Below are 16,445 nucleotides of genomic sequence, written 5' to 3'. Positions count from 1 at the left end.
CCAAATTCCCCACGCTGGACCCAGCAGCACCAGCAGCAGCAGCAGCAGCGGGAAACGGGGCGGGGGGGGGGCTCAGGACCTCGGACCGACCCCGGGGAAGGCCGGGTTGCACCAGCAGTGCCAGCCGCTGGGGGAGAAGGAAAGCTGCTTTCCAGCAGCGCCGGCTGCGGCTTAGACTTGGGGCTTGTTTCGGCCAGGAGGGGGAAAGGGAGCATCCCCTCCCCCCCTTCCCCAGCTGGCGCTGCGATACCCGAGCAGAAGCCCTCCTAAGGGCCATAGAGACCACCGAGTTTTTGCTAATAGCGTGTTTAACAGTCGTTGCTCAGAGACAGAAAAGAACAAGCAGACGCCGTCCAGTGTTTGGCTTTTATTGAGACATGGTTTTCCTCTTTTCATATAACTTATCTAATTAAAATATTCATCTTAGTTACCACAAAAAAAGGAACATAGAAAATTGTATATACACAGTTGGGGACCAAAATACAAATGCAAGTCAAAGTCACTCCCCCTCCTGCCCACATTACTCATCCCACCACCAGCGGGGCAGCGAAGGGGGAAGAGGCAGCTCTGCTCAGTTCCTTCGCATGTAGTGTAAGCACAGAAAAATTGCACAAGTGTAACACCCCGGGCACCGAGAGACTGGGAACAACGCAAGCACTTTTACCCTAGACTTTGCTTAGTTTGTGTCTCATGGCAGTAACCCTCCTGCCTTCCCTGCTGAGGACTGGTGCCCACCTCTTCCATCTGCACAGTTTCAGTGCCTGAGCAAAAGGGAGAGAAGCAAGAGCAGTTGGCATCGATCCCAAGACCAGTGGGACCCACTCAGAGCAGAGTCAGTTCAGACACAGCATCCCATCTGATCCTCTCTGTCCCCCCCCGCCCCTGCAATCCAGCTAAGCTAAAATACAGACACAGCTGGCAAAGCCTAGAGCAAAGAGGCTGCTCCAAGAAGCAAGGTACATCACCCCGTAACAGCAACACTTTGGGCAATACCCACATCCGAGTATCTAGCTGTAGTATTAAGTGGCACTTTAGCAGTGCCCAAGGTTGTTCTCGGGCCTCACCCAGATCCTCTGCTCAAGGCTCCGCTGGGGCCTGAACACAATGCCAGGCTCCCCTTCCCTCCCCTCTGCCCCTACCCCAAGTACAGAGGAGAAATAAATGGTAGCACAACGGTCAGCAGAAGATAATATATTGTTATCTAATTAAAAATACAGCAAAATTAAATACAGCAAAAATGCAAGAGTAAGGAGCCATTATTTTACAGCACAACACACACTGAAATGCTGCACGGTAACATTAAAGCATCTGGGACTGTAACAAACTTACAGCACATGAGAGTCTGAGAACGTTTTTCCAAGACCTTCAAAACAGGAAAAGAACATAAACAAGAGACAGGTGTTCAGAATGGTTTCAAAGAAAGAAAGAAAGAAAAAAGGAGAAAAAGAAAGAAATCAACAGAAACCAGAAGCATACAGGGATTTTTCTAGAGCCCTCCAGGGAGGACTCTTCACAGCAAGGTTTCCCCTGGTCAGTGCGCACAGACAACTCCACCAGTTCAGGATTTGGCAGCCACAGAAAGCCAGCAGCAGAGCTTCTCAAGAGCTACCAACAACAGCATCCACTACCAGCACCTTTTCCACCTAGACAGCAACGTCCTAGTCCTAGGCAGCAAATATGGCTTGGAACAGGAGAATCTCCCCCCTTTCCGATCCAGTCGGACCTCTGAGCCCTAACAGAGAGGCCGGCTCCCTCACCACATGACCTGGGTCTAAACAACTCCATCCTCTGCTTGCACCACCTCCGGGTAAGTTCACTTTCAAGGCAGACGTAACCCACAAGCGGAAATGTTCACCACAATAAGGCCTCACATTTAATAGTGAGTGCCCAGTTGTGTCCGGCTCCCTGCTCTCTGCAGCGACCTCAGCAAGTCCACCTGAAATCACCTCATGCATCACTCAGGCTCCCGACCTCCCCAGAGGAGCTGTGCTCCAGGGCACTTCCTCACACTTCCGCCAACCCCTAGGTCCGCCGGGTCACGTCACACACCTTTTCCTTCCAGAGCTCCAGTTCCTCAGACACCAAGTACAACTGAGCTTTTGAACTCCTGCTATGATGTATGCACACATTAGAAACAAACTACATTCAGTTATTCACTTCCCTCCAACCCCAGTCAAGTGGTTTCAAGTTCAAAGACTAAAATCCTTGCTTTTTCCAAAGAGGGGGGCAGAGCAAAACATACAGGGGAAAGACAGGATTTAACCACCAGCTTCCGAACAGAAATAAATCCTTCCCTATTCCACACAGAAAACAAGATAAAAGTATTCCTTCTTTCCACTAAAAGAGGCAAACTGATGCCTTCATTGATATTTAAAAACTGTTTTCAGTTCCAGAGGCAAAGTCCCCTGTCTCTCTCTCTCTCTCTCTCAAAAAAAAAAAAAGTTAAAATCTGACTTGGTGCACAGTAAAATTTCTCCCTAAACCCCTCGTAGTTTTATTCCCAGTAGCCAGCAGAAGACAACAGCAGCAGAGAAAAAGTCCCCAATGGCTCCTGACATCCCTGCACAACAACGTAAGCATCCGTACAAGATCTACAGTAACAGCAGAGAGAAGGTTGAGAGCTAAAATTTTATTAACATACACGAGAGCAAAGCCTCAGGACTTGATGCGCTTGCCAAAGGATCGACGAGCAGATGGGCCACCAGTCCTACCTGTTCCAGAGAGTCCAGGAGGGACTTTGGGCCCAGCAGGTACCAGATCACGAGGAAAGACTCCCATGACACCCAGTATCCACTCAGACAGATGGATTCCTGCCAGCTCTAGTCACAGGAGGGCTGGCCCGTGTACTGGATTGGGAGGGGGGGAAGACTACTGGGAGCAACATAAATAATACCAGCAGGATAGAGGGGCAAAATATTAATTAAAACCATTTTATAATTTATTAAAAGGTTAAATAGTTAATAGTCTCTGGATTTTCCACTCTCAGCAGGTGCCAAGACTTCACATTTTCTTGCGTCAGGAGATTCTGTACACCCTTCTTTTGACAGATGACAAAACTAGAAACAGGATGTTAAGGGCAGGGGAAAAAGAGGGGGACTTGACACTGAGAAAAGGACCAGAATAAAAGATAAAATACTGTGCTGTTGTCTTGTGCAGATCAAAGCTTCTCCCAGCAGCTGCAGCCTCCAAAAAGTTCAAAGAAAAGAGCTGTTTGGGTACCTTCTCCCCCTTCAGTGCCACTCCCCCACGAGAGGGAAAGTCCCAGACCTGCACTGCAAACTTATCTCCGAGAGAACCTGTTTTTGAAAGCTTTGATAGTCTTTGCCATCATGGGTGCAATTTCTGCAACAGGGAAAGAAAAAAAAAAAAACACCAAATCAAAACCAAAAAAACCCAAACCCGTGCATTAAAGCAGCAGTCACAGACTAGGACAGCAGAGAGCAATTCAAAACTGCAGCCCTGGCAAAACAGATGCACAGCAGGCGTGTGTGCTCTCCGATCATAGGCTATTGTATTTTCACGTCAGACCAAGGAGAGCCCACTCTGCTTTCTGCCCCACAAGAACACAGTTCTCTGGTTAAACTCTCCCTTCTTTCTTCTCCAGGGAGCTGCATTACAATTTCATTATTCCAAACAGCTGGACAGACACAGAAGGACAGCAGGAGGGGTAAGGCAGGGTTTCTGCCTCACTAGTACCATTAGGACAGCCTGATACAGTCAGCACTGAGCAGGCAAGTGAATTGGATGTTTCCCTATGCTTTTTCTTGTGCAAGAAGTTTGAACAGACTTTATCACCCTCTCCTTATGGAGAGGAGAGAGGCCGCCAACATCAACCCTCCTGCATAGCCTAGATTTCTCTTACAGCAGAAGCAGCAGATTTGTGCGTTTGTAAAGAAGGAGCTCTAGGAGACCACATGGAGGTTCTGTGGTTTGTACTTACTCTTCACTGGTGGTTTCCTGGGGTCATAGGAGGAGAAGGTGCTACCCGAAGATGGGACAGAATGGGCACTGCTGGTGCTGGGCCCATCATAGGACTGCTCCTCACTCACACGAGCGTGGCTTTTGCTAGATGTGTACAGGACTGGTTTTATTCTGAAACAGAGATGGGAAAGACATTCCAGTAAAGGAGTCACTGTGGTTTGATGCAATTCTTCAGACACAAGCCACATTTGTTAACAGCAGCTTGGCTGATACCACATGGAACCAGCAGTGACCAGGATCTCCAGGCTTCCCAGCAAGAAAGAAGCTATTTCAGTTACAAGTTTCACTGCAAAAGGACCTCCCAGACACACAGTATCCTTTTCTGCCAGGATGCAGAACTTCAGGGGGAAGCTGGCAGAAGCCCACAGGAAAAGAGGCCCTAAACAGCAAGTGCTACTGAGAAACACTCACTTGGTCTTCTCTGGCAGAAGAGGTCCTCCAGTTCCAAACTTCTCTTGTCTCCTTCGTACGTCCCGAGGGGGCTTTGCTGCAGAGTTCACAAACGCCATTTTGGCCACTCTACCTGTAGGAGGCCAGAGGGAAACATTGCTTACATCCACCTTACTATAAAGGAGGCTCCTCAGTGCTTGTCTTATTACAGCAAGCTCCAACCACATCTCCCCAGTCCATCCATCCATTCCAAAGCTCTGGTGATAGCCTCCTCCCTAAGATCTGAACCTCTTGCAGTCACAATATGGGCTGTGAGAAATCAAGACTGATCAGGTCAGTAGTTCTCATTATGTTCAGCAAAAGAGCAGGAATGCTTCCCCCCACCCTGGTTTTCTTCAACCCCAGCATGTAGAAACCACTGTGGAACAGGAGGTGCCTCTGCAGACCTACATGTTCTTGCTGTAAAATATTGCTCTGTCTAGTCTGCATCAGCAGCACTATAGATGAAATCGAGAGCCTGCTAAGCCATTAAGCAAAGGCCACTGCATAAAGAACAGAGCTAAGCAACTCCTAAATTGGACTAGATTTAAACCAGTCATTCCAAAAGATCTTCCCCACACAAAGATATCCCCTAGGCAGCATTCCCAGACCCCTCTCTGATTATTCAGCCCTACTTTACCTTTGGGTTTGTTGGCATGAGCTGAGCCGATGTTCCGTGCTAACATGAGCAGCCGCTGCTCTCGTGCGTCGTGAAGTCGAAGGTACATCTCCCGCCAGGACTCAAACTCTTCTGGCTTCTCATTCTTGAAGTCTCGGAGACAGTGATTGTGCCACAGTTGATCCGTATCCTCAACAAGGACCTGAAACAAACCCACGTGTAAGCTGGGATCCCTCCCAACACCTTTACTCTCCTCGCCCTCAGCACCAGCTAGTGCCAGTGTCACTGGAATACCAGAGGACAAGACAGCTTAGGGGCCAACTTGCAGCAAGAGATGGGCTGACGGCAAATCCGGGAACTCAGGACTAGCAAAAGCCACCTCTTACTGTAAAGAGCATTGTTCTTTACTATTCTGCTATTGCAGATGAGTACAGAACATCACTCCCACATCACTACCCCTTCCCCAGGCCCAGGCACTCACGTGATTACATTCCTCGATGCGATACAGCTGTTCTGGGGTGCATCTCTCCAATACTGGCTCCAGCACTGAGAAAGGGACACCACCCACTTCATAGATTGCTAGAGAGAAGCAAGACGCACAGAGTATTTATCCTGCTCCTTCCTTGCCAAGGAAAGGGCTTGATGCCCTGAAATGCAGTGGAAAAACCAGCAGTGCTGCACGCCACTACACATTGCAAGGGGAAGGAGAAAAGAATCATAGGTGCAATAGCTCTAGTGGGTCATCAGGCACCAATAACTCCAAGAAGTGCCTGCGGAAGGATCAAGGATCTGTTTACCACTATTGCCAGTGCTTTAGCAGTCCCTGAAAGCATGCTGGGTCTGATTACTGCAGCACCTGAGCTTTCAGTGAGATGTCCCATATTAGTTAGCTTGTCTTGTGACAAGGGGCAACTAACTGTTCACATGTTCCAAGCCAGATGCTGCTAGGATATATACAAACAATTTACCAAGACTTCAGTACTACCTGCATGGCAACATGACTAAGACAGATGAGGAAAGGTACTTACAGTCAATGTTGTTACTGAGGACTCTGATACATTGCTGATACAGAGACATCATCTTTGGGAGGTAGGCAGTTTTAGAGCCTGAATACACTTGCATCTTTGAATTCAACCGGCGGCCTGTAAAACCCGCTTCGCTCTCTTCCACTGGTGAGGAGACTGCTGTAAAGTGAAAGACTTGGAGTAAGAAGGGAACAGAGAAAAGGATAGCCCACCCTGATAAATGGCACAGGAGACACAAATTGGAGTCATCCAGAAGCAACCTAGAAGGTAAAGTCTTCTCTAAGAGACCTGCAACCTAGTACAGGAAGGGCAAGTCCAAAGCCCAAACCTCAAAAAGGGTCAGCAAAGGATCTTCCTCATTTCTGCTACAGCACGTGGGAAAGCAGCTACCTTTTTCTGAAACCTAGGCTCTGGGCATCAGAGGCAGGACACCAGACCCCAACAGAAAGACTGGAATCCAGTCAGCATCCACTCCCTCCCACAAACAATGGCTGCAGCCCATTTCAAACCTGTTTTCCTGTCCAACGTACCTTTCCTTTTTGTCTGGGAGCAGGTAATGGACTCAATTGAAGGAAGAGGGCGGTAATTGGCCTGGATCGGGGGCAGTGGGATGTCTGGTAATGTTGGTACCACATCTAAAAGTATCTGGAAGGAGGATGTACATGCAAGTAAGCCAGGAATACAGGAGAATGTTACATCCTGCCAGCACACAAACAGCACTGAACTGCACTTTGTTTGATATTTTGAGTAAGTCACTCAATACTTACCAGCTTGCACCAGGAAATAGCCTCGGGGGAGGCTGCACTTCTGCCACATTACTGTGGCTCTGCCTAGGCTGTTAATACAAAGAAGCCAAAATTTGGGATCTGAATCACTCAGCTCCCTCCAACAAGAGCCATCCACATCTTTAACCTACTAGGTTCAGTGCTGAAGGCCTCTGGCAAGAACCCAAGTCAGATTAACAATGCAAAGAACTACACAAAAAACAGAAGAGAAAGCTGGCAGAAACATTTCCTTGATCTCAAACACTCATTTACCCATTCTGTCTCTTCTTCCTCCCTCCTGCAAAAAAAACTCTGCAGTGGTAGAGGAGAGGGGAACCTCACAAACTGAGGAAAACCTAAAACTGATATGAGGCACTTATTAGAATGAATAGCACGGCAGAATTTTAAAATGCTGCTAAGATTATAAAAACACTTTTTGAAGAGCAAAGCATTTCAAAGTTGAGTAAAAAGATTAAGGAGTAAAGGTTTTGCACATTAGTCCCTATCTATATACAAAACCCTGGCACCCAGGTTGCAATGAACACCTACAGAAATATTGCTCATTTTTCAAGCTTTCATGAGAGAAGATCTGTCATCTAGAATAAGCTGCATGGTACCACCAGCTCTCCCATTTCTCGAGACCAACAGATTTAGTTAACAAAACTGTAGTACTGACACAGATAAAAAAAAGGTCCATTTTAGAGAAGCATAAATACTTGAGAGGAGAGACATGGGAACCTTGCTAGCAGGTGGAGGTGCACTGCATATTAGGCTCCATTCTACATTGGCTCGTATCTAGAGATAGTCTGCATGCTTAACAAGTGTATCATGTCCAATATGCTTTCATGAGTATTTAGCTGAAGGTGTTCTCTTTTACTCTCTCCATTTTTGAATAAACAGGGTTTTACCTATTGCATTTCTTTTTTACCCTCCCTCTTCACCCACTTTTCCAGCAGACTTCCACTCTAACAGGACGAAGCAATGCCTGCAGCACACGGCATATGAAACACAGTGTCTCCCAGCATGAACCAAGAGTCACAGACCTAGATACCAGTGAGACACCGCAAGCACACCCTGATGCAGAACACAGCCCAGCACCTCCAAGGGGAAAACTATTAAGCCCCAGATGGCAGGACTGAAAGCAGCTGATCCCACCTTCTTTGTTCACTCTCAGATCCTTCAAACCTTACCCTCTTTGGTTGAGGAGGCTCTGGTAGTTTCTTCTCTGCCTTTTTCTCACTTGTTCGCTTGTGGCTTGGACTTTTCCGACTTGAGCTTGAGCTGTTGGTACTGGCTTTGGATCCATTCTGTTTGCTGTGCCCTTGGTCTTTCTCCCCAGCTGATGCAGAGGGTTTGGCTGCTTTCTTTTTCTTTTTCTGGGGCTGGTCGTAGCTGAGATATGACTCAAAGGACATTGTAGGTTGTTCAAATTCATCCTCTGCTTCCCCCTCCCCAAAATTTGAGGAAAAGCCTGTTGATTTTTTGTCCACATCGGAGACTTTGCGCTTCCCCTCTGAAGATTTTAAGCTCCCAGAAATCCCCTTTTCTTTAATCCTATTTGACGAGTCACTCTCAGCTTTCCGTTTCTCCTGCTCTGTATTAGAGGTCTCCAGGCTCAGCTTGGGCTTTTCCAATTTGCTTTTTTCAGAGTCCCGATGTTTTTGCTTCTTAACATGGTTGTCCAAAGACACTTCCAAATGTGGCAACATGTGCAACTTCTCCTTTCTGGAGGCACTGCTTTCTCGGTTCTTCTCCTTCTTGGTACCATCTGACATCCTCTGCTTCTCCTTGCTGCTCCCTGCCATGGGGGCTTCTTGGAGTTGCTCTTTAAAAGAGGTCTTGTGCAATCTTTCTGGGCTGAAGGCAGAGGTCCTGTCTTCCCCTCTGCCATCAAGTCGCTGCTTCTTGTGAGAAGACTTGTGCTCTTTGCTTCGACTCATGTTCCCTTTGTTGCAGAACTCACCAGGGTTCCTCTCCCGGCCTCCCCCCAACTTCTCCTGAAAGCTGTGGCCTTTACTGGCTTTCCGATGAAATACTGTTGGTTCTTCCTGCTCCTCAGAGGCATAAGGGTCTGTGTACATATCCTGAGGGCTCTCACTTGGCTCAGGTGACACAGCTTGTCCATAGTCCGAGTACTCCTGATCTGAAGAGAGCACTGGGGAAGATCTGCCCCAACCCTTCCCCTCGTGGCTGCTATAGCCGTAAGTCTCATGGGCTCTCTCAGGCCTAGGATACCTTTTGGACTTCTTTTCCCTGTGATCTGGGCTATAGGACTGGCTGCAAGATGGCTGGAAGGGTTCTGAATACTCCTGGTCAGGTTCTTCATCCTCTCTGAGGGAGGGTTCTTGATGCCTTTTGCTTGAGCTGCTCCTCTCATAGTCACGGTCTTCAGAATCTAGGTTATTTCTGAAGGGATAAGAAAACAAAATAGTTAGATTAAAACTTGCCAATATGAATGAAAAGAGCCACTCCCCATGGACCATGTGGACGGGAACCTTTCTTGAAGACTAGGGTTGTATTTGTTAGTTTTGTGCCAAGAATACCACTAATTCTCTCAGGCACAGCAACGTTCAGGGATTTAGAAACTGCATTTCTAGTGCAGGAATTGATTAAGCATTTTTATTAGGACTAGAGACTTCACAGTTCACTGGGAAGCAGAGACAGATGCATACAGAGACTTCCCCATATGTACACACTCCTGGCTGTGTGGTGCCTATGGGAAACATGTCCCCCAGTTTGCCAGTTAAGCATGCAGGGATACCACAGCCATTGAAATTATCATGAATAACTGGGTCTTTACCACCCACATCTAAACTATCTCATTGCCGGGTTCAACACAGCTTTGTTATTGCAACATGCTTGCTAGCATTAACTTTCAGTTTCCATAGGATTTTTGCACATAAAAGCCTTCTTTCAAAGCAAGCCACTTCCTTTACTTGTGCCTAGAACATCCTCTCTTCAGCATCATAAAATGGGAAGCAAGCAGATTGCATCTCTTGCTTTGTGAAGGGCGCTTTTCTGGCATCTACTGTTAATCTCTTCATCAAATTGCAAATTCTTGAAAATTGGCCCCTGCTTTCACACAAAACTGCAGCCATCAGCAACCCAATGCTCTGTGGCTAGCAGAGGCAGGAAATTTATGCCAAAACAAGGCAAAAACCCCATGCAGAGTTAGCACACTTGTATTAAAAGTTTTTCCAGAGCCTTCACTTTGTTTCCTTGGTCAGAGAAGTTCATAATCTCCACTGCAAAAATATAACAAAGCTTATCCATCAAGATAACCAAACAGGTTCACTTACCTGTCTGCCTCTTGGGATACTGGCACTAGCTTCTTCCACCTGGCTACAAGGTTCTTCGCAAAGTCTCCTACAAACTCGTGCTTCCGTAAACTGTTCACAGTCTTCCCAACACCTGTCTCCTTCATGAGAGAGCCAAGACATGAATTCATCTTAGCAAAATAGTCAGCATTCTCACCTCTGCTAAATTTCCTACAAAGTGAATAAAGTTAACCTGCTACCTATGGCTGCTAGGCAGAAATAAACTTCCCTGATCTAACAGCAAAGATATCACATATATTATGTTTTCAGCAGACATTGTATCTTTTACTACAGTTCTGTAAATCAAAGACAACTTAATTCTACCTTCGTCAAACACTAATTATTTGTATTAATAAACCAAGTTAGTATTTACCATGACTGTTAGTAAGCTTGAAGACAGAAGACACTAACAATTTTAAGGATTAGCACTTCCTAATTTCATGCTGATTCAGTTATTGTTAGGAACTGCTCCACCTCTCATATTCCAGTCAAGTGTTAAGCTTTTGGAAGAACCAAGAATGACAAACTGTCCTCCATGGCTTCACACTTGCTCTGACACACTCACAGAATCTCTAGAACCTTATCACAATCACGCCTGTGATACCGGGCTGTTGCAGGTGGCTGAGACAACACACCCTGTTCCAAGGAAAACAGCATTTCCATGGCAAACAGTTATCCAGTGACTTGACAGACACGATGAAAGTGTGAGAGATTTCACAGCTCTTACCACAAGAATGTCAACTGTGATGGGCAACTCAGACAGCCTCTTCAGACTTTTCAGCAGCTGCAGAGACAAGAAGGAAAGTGTTCAGACTTGTCATACTGAACCACATACTGCAATTAGAAAGGAAAATTCTGCACTGCGCGAGAGCTTGTTAGAAAGATCCAAGTGGCAGACAGCTGCTATCTTACTCCAAATCAAACTCCTGAGAAGCTGAACATGAGGACCAACTGTAAAGAAATTAATGTCTCTTTGCCTACGAGGGCCCATCTGAGAATCTTAAAACACACTCAAATATTAATGCTTTCTTCACACAGGACTGCAGCTTAACTCCGGCTTAAAGCATCAGTAACAGACACACACACAACTGTTGTACAGCAAGTGGAAGAAAGGACTCGGAAGCTTGTGACTCTTGGAAGGGGGTGCTGAGAATCGCATCACTTGTCGAGAAGAGGGGAGAAAAATATTGAGTCATTTCTGAAGTTTTGCAAGCTAGACACTGAGGGCAGATAGATATCTAGAGGCTCTTAATGATCTAAGAGGGAACCCATACCTTCCCTCCAGACCCTCCCACTCTGTCAGTGCTGCTGACAGTCTCTCTCCTCTCAGCTATAGTCTGTGCTAAAAAGGCAACTGATCCCTTCCACAACCGCTGCCTCTCACCTCACTCTTTTCCTTTCCCTTCACCATACACCAGTGAAAAATGTTGTTTTCCTCCACACATGTGCTGCCAAGTGAGCCCCTGCCAGCACGTACAGCTGCTCCACGGGCCAGGGAAGGAAGAGGAGCCCTCTCCGACTTGCACCCCAGTAAGGGGCTGCAGGTGGAAGGGATGTACTGGCACCTCTGCCACCCAGGCGGTTTGGGACATCACTTCACCGAGATGTCTACCAACTTTTTAGTTACAGTACATGGCAGCACACTTCCGACAGCACCACTGCCCCTCATATTATTTCCCACAGCTCAGCTATAGCCACAGACCAGCCTTGTCAGCGTTCCCATTATTATAGCCCCTATACAGCCCAGGCTTTGTTCAGCACTGCTATGCTATATGCCATACAAAGGGCTGTCCCCAATCCAGAAGATCTTCTCTTTAAAGCACTGCGCTCATGCTCAAATTAGCACTGTTGGCCTAAGCTATTTCAATCACCCCCACTTCCACTGTGCAAGGTGGTTTAGAGGTTTCCTTCCTTTTGAAGGAAATAAGTTCTTTTAACCTATTTGAAGAGTGCGATTACTTTCAGAGAGAAAATACTTGACACAGAGATAAGGGTTCATCTAGCTTAAGTAGAACCACAGGACAGTTTCTGTTCACCAGAAACTACTCCATTATATTTAGGACAATTACTGTGACTGAAGGTTTAGGTTTTCTTGTTTGTTTTAGAAGAGTGAAACACTAATACCAACAGTAACAGTGTGTTTCAGCACTCTCTAGCTGGGATGCTGAGGGGAATGCAACAGTTCTAGCTGTGCTGTAACCACAGCTAACCAGGTCTTCAAGCCTTCTGTCCCTGCAACTCCAGGCTCATGGTAACGTGGAGTCTCCCCCAGGATTCAAGGGATCTGAGGCAGGTAACATGCTCCACCACCTACCTCAACTGATGGGGCAGGGGGAGAAGCAGCCAGTTAAGCTAAACAATCCCAACATCCTTTCAGTTTTCAAAACTGCTGTTACTTTGCCAGCACTGCGGCTCAACAAGCCCACTAGCAAGCAAAGCCATTGAACAGAAGCAGCAAAGGCAGACACAGCTCATTGCTGCCTCCCCTCAAATTGCTGTGGCAAGGCCTGCCAGGGCTCACGGGTCAGGATGCCTCTGGGAAGGTCAAGATCCTTCTGGCATCAGTAACACAGGGGCTTGGACTAGTGTGCGCAAAGGTCCTGTTTGGAAGGGAGCAGGAAGGAGGGGAAGAAGGACAGATCTTGTACCAGATAGAAAAAGAGTAAGACAGGGCAATAATAAAACAATAGCATCTCTGTAAGCTGATTACTCTCCTAGAGAGGTTGTTTCAGAGCTTACGAAATCCCACCATGAGAGTAAGAGTCAAGGGAAAACTCATTATGGTATTCTTAAAGCCTCCCAATTATTTTCTAGCTACATCCCACTGTAGCATCTTTCACAGCTTTTTTTGCTCTTTAGTTATTTGCTGCCTTCAGGGCTGAATTCCAAGAAGAAAAGTGCTATCCTCAACAGAGGCCATCTCTGGATTTTGTATAGCCAGGGGAAGTGTAGTTTGAGACCAGGGGACCCACACATTTGATCCAAAACATGTCTCACAGGAAACTGGCTTATTCCACACCCACTGCAGTCAATGGTTGGAAACCTCCACACATCTGAAAAAAAAAAAAAAAGCCAAGAGCTGGCTTTCTGAGAGGCCACCATACACATACTTTTGCTTAAGTGTCACTTTACCAAGCTTTTATACCTGCACATTCATTGAAAATGTTAACATCGTTTGAGTTCAGCAGACCTCCCAGACAAGTTGTAAATCTCAAAATGACGCTGTCAGGAAACAAAGCATTTTTGTTGCCTGCGTCATCAGTAATGCACTTATCTGACAATCTAAGATATCAAAACCTGTGTTTATTGACGCTGTCCAAGTGCCATGCAGCCTGGCAATATCAGAGTAGGAATACATTTGGGAGCTGTGTTCATAGAGCACAGCAAAACCTTGCTTTGCTTGCGACCTCTGTGGACCACAGGTCCATGTGCATGAGACGCACCAAGTGAGACAACTCCGATGCAGTGAGGCTTAAGAACTTGTACTAATCTGTACTTCCTATGGAAACAAGCTGATGGAGTACACCTCACTGCCTTCAGCTGAAGTCAGCCAAGCAGACTCAAATCTGGCAGCTCATATCAGAAATAACTGAGATCCTACAAGTCCTATGGGAAAAAGGTGACCAGGTAGAAGACAGAAAACACAAGGCTCATATCCTGCTAGACACCAGATGAAATACATATGAGAAAGCTCTTCTAAAACACCCCAGTGTAGAGTTTCAGTCAATCAGCCACAAGACACAAACTATAAAACCTTCACTTAGTTCCAGCTCCAGTAAAGTTTTAACACGGATGGATTGTTTTCTTTTTCTAAAAGAAGTCAGCCAGACCATTACAACACTAACAACACACATAAACATCAAATTACTACAGCACAGCCTGGCCTCTTCCTCTCCGTGAGGATGCTCTCTTGTTCATGTTTCCCTTAGTCTCTTTTGTCCCTCAGTCCTGCAGCAGAGCTTGTACCTTCTCTGCTGAAAAAAAAAAAAGAAAAAAGACCGTTTCCAAACCATTACGACAGTGTCCAAAGTTTCACTCATACAGTTCTGTGCCAGCAGCCCAATTTTCACCCAAAACCAATATTAATACTTAACATCTTTCAGCAAGGCAATATAAAGTTGTACACAATGATGGGCAAATACTATTCTTTCACATTACTGAAAAAACATTGCAAAAGGACAAGGCAAGAAAACCGAAGAGTGGAAATGGTGTAACGTGTGGCTAGCACCCAGAGGTGCTGTGGATTTGTCCTGTTGACAGGGTAAAGCTGTAGCTGCTACAGAACTGTAGTGGAAACAGTTACAGCAGAAGAGCTGAAAGCCATTTTCTGACATAGGAAGGTGCTCAGAAGATACACAATCTATCAAGACATTGCAACAGCAACTAAATTCAAGCCTAGAAACACTAATAACACTTCCGATGATACAGCTGAAAAGTTATCAGAAATAAAAAGAGTACAGGTCACCAGACGTTTCTGCTGGGGAAGTGAAAAGGTTTAAAGTCACTATCCTAGCTAGTGACAGCTTGCGAATGCTTATCACCTCTCCCTCCCCTTGCAAAACTGCACATGATCAACAGAGGAAGAAATGACTGAACACCACAAGGTTACTGGAGAAAGAGTTAGCCTGTGCAAATAGCGCCCAAAGACTTACAATGCCCAAGAAACACACACAAGCAGTTATTGCCCCCAGCTGACACAAGGGTCAGGAAACAGGAGCACTAATTCTCTGTGCAGAGCGTGCTGAGCCAATATTTGAAGTCTTGCGCATGCCCTCAGCACCATGGAGTCCAAGACGCCCTGGAATTGACTCCTCAGCAGTCCCTCAGCTCCATTTGGGGCACCACTGGTTAAATCCTGCTCTAGTCCTGGCTGAGAGGGTGAGAAAAGGAACCAGACCCTCCCATCACTTTGCCCCCAGCTAGGCTGGAACTGGGTACAGGGGCCTCCATTTCAAAAGGTCAGCACTTGAGCACTTCAGTATCCAGCCTTTTTCACGGGTGCTGCGAGGTCTTGGAAAGCGAGCGGTTCTGCGGGCATTTGCCTCAGTTAAACAAAATTTGCAGAGTGGCTGCACAGTCCTCACTGCCTCCTCTTTCACATGAATTAAGTGAAACACAAAGCTAACACCTGTAAATAGTCACAACAGATGCTCCCCCTTTCAAATATGACATCCTAGAGAATGGGATAACAGCATGTGCTGGGCCCACACCTGAGCTCAACCCTAATTCTAAATTTCAGTTGAAAAAAAACCAGCTCAGAATCCTGGTGCCCAGCAGGAGAGTTGCTGTCAGCGACAGACGCGGCCGAATGTCACCGAACAGATTGGAGCACCAGCACAGATCAGGGCAGCGGGCGCAGGGCAGCCGCTCCGCGACAGCTGCTGCGGGCAGCACATTTTGGCAGCCGACACGTTCCCTCGTGGAGATGGGCAAGAGGCATCAAGCAACTACCCCAAAGCCAGAGTTAAAAGTCAGCAACTTCTTGCCCGGACCCCAACTCCCCGACGATCGTGGTGGCCTTGCCGTGGTCCTGGCCCTCCCCGGTCCCACGGCAGGGCTGCACCTCCCTGTCACCTCACGCCGGGCACCCGTGGCTCTTCCACCACGAACACGTCACCAGGGCAAGACTCTTCCGGCAAGTTCTCCCGTTGCCCGCTCGCCTGCCTCTCAAACCGCACCCCATCCGCGTGTCACCCGGGGGGACCCCACGCAACGGGGGGACGCCGCAGCGGGTCTCCCGTGGGACAGCCGGGGGCCTGCGAACCCAGCCCAGGCTGGCAGCAACACGGGGAGGGGGGAGCTCCCACCGGGGACAACCCCCCCCCGGGCCTACCCCGTTGCCGCGGCTCGGAGGCGGCGGGTCGTCCGCCTCACCCCACGGACCGTGGCCCCGGCCGGGCAGGAAACTTCGGGGAAGGGGTGGCGGGGGTGGGGAGCGGAGGGCAGGCCCGGCCCGGCCCCGCTCCCTGTGCCCCCCTTCCTCCGCGGGGTGGCCCGGGCCCTCCCGACCCCCGGCTCCGCCGCGCCACCCCCGCCGGAGAGGGGGGAGCCTCGGCCGCCCCGCCGCCCGCCGTCACCTTCTTGGGCTCCGAGCTACCCGCCAGCCGCGACTGCAGCTTGCCCACAACTTCCAACACCGACTCCGCCATTTTTACTGCTGGAGAGGCCGCCGCGGCGGAAGCGGCTTCACCGCCCGCTCGCCACACGGCACTTCCCTACTGCTGCCGCCATCTTGGCTGCGGGCAGGAAACGGAAGCGGCGCAGCCGTTGCCCCGGCCGTGGTGACGGCCATGGCGGTTGCGGGCAAGAG

General features: G+C 48.0%; 1 protein-coding gene across 1 annotated transcript; it reads right to left on the bottom strand.

Moving 5' to 3' along the window:
- Positions 1–352: 352 nt before the first annotated feature.
- On the bottom strand, positions 353–16,384 carry ELOA (elongin A). The gene is made up of 11 exons (XM_069803083.1): positions 16,213–16,384; positions 10,863–10,919; positions 10,118–10,236; positions 8,009–9,224; positions 6,585–6,699; positions 6,058–6,213; positions 5,511–5,608; positions 5,051–5,231; positions 4,393–4,504; positions 3,941–4,092; positions 353–3,342 (listed from the first exon to the last, which is right to left on the bottom strand). The coding sequence occupies exons 1-11, from the start codon at positions 16,282–16,284 to the stop codon at positions 3,281–3,283; spliced, it is 2,340 nt and encodes a 779-aa protein (XP_069659184.1). The 5' UTR covers positions 16,285–16,384; the 3' UTR covers positions 353–3,280.
- Between the last annotated feature and the right edge of the window lie 61 nt (positions 16,385–16,445).

This window comes from Haliaeetus albicilla, chromosome 16 (assembly GCF_947461875.1).
Source record: "Haliaeetus albicilla chromosome 16, bHalAlb1.1, whole genome shotgun sequence".
Classification (NCBI taxonomy): domain Eukaryota; kingdom Metazoa; phylum Chordata; class Aves; order Accipitriformes; family Accipitridae; genus Haliaeetus; species Haliaeetus albicilla.
This window is presented reverse-complemented; position numbering and strand designations above follow the sequence as displayed.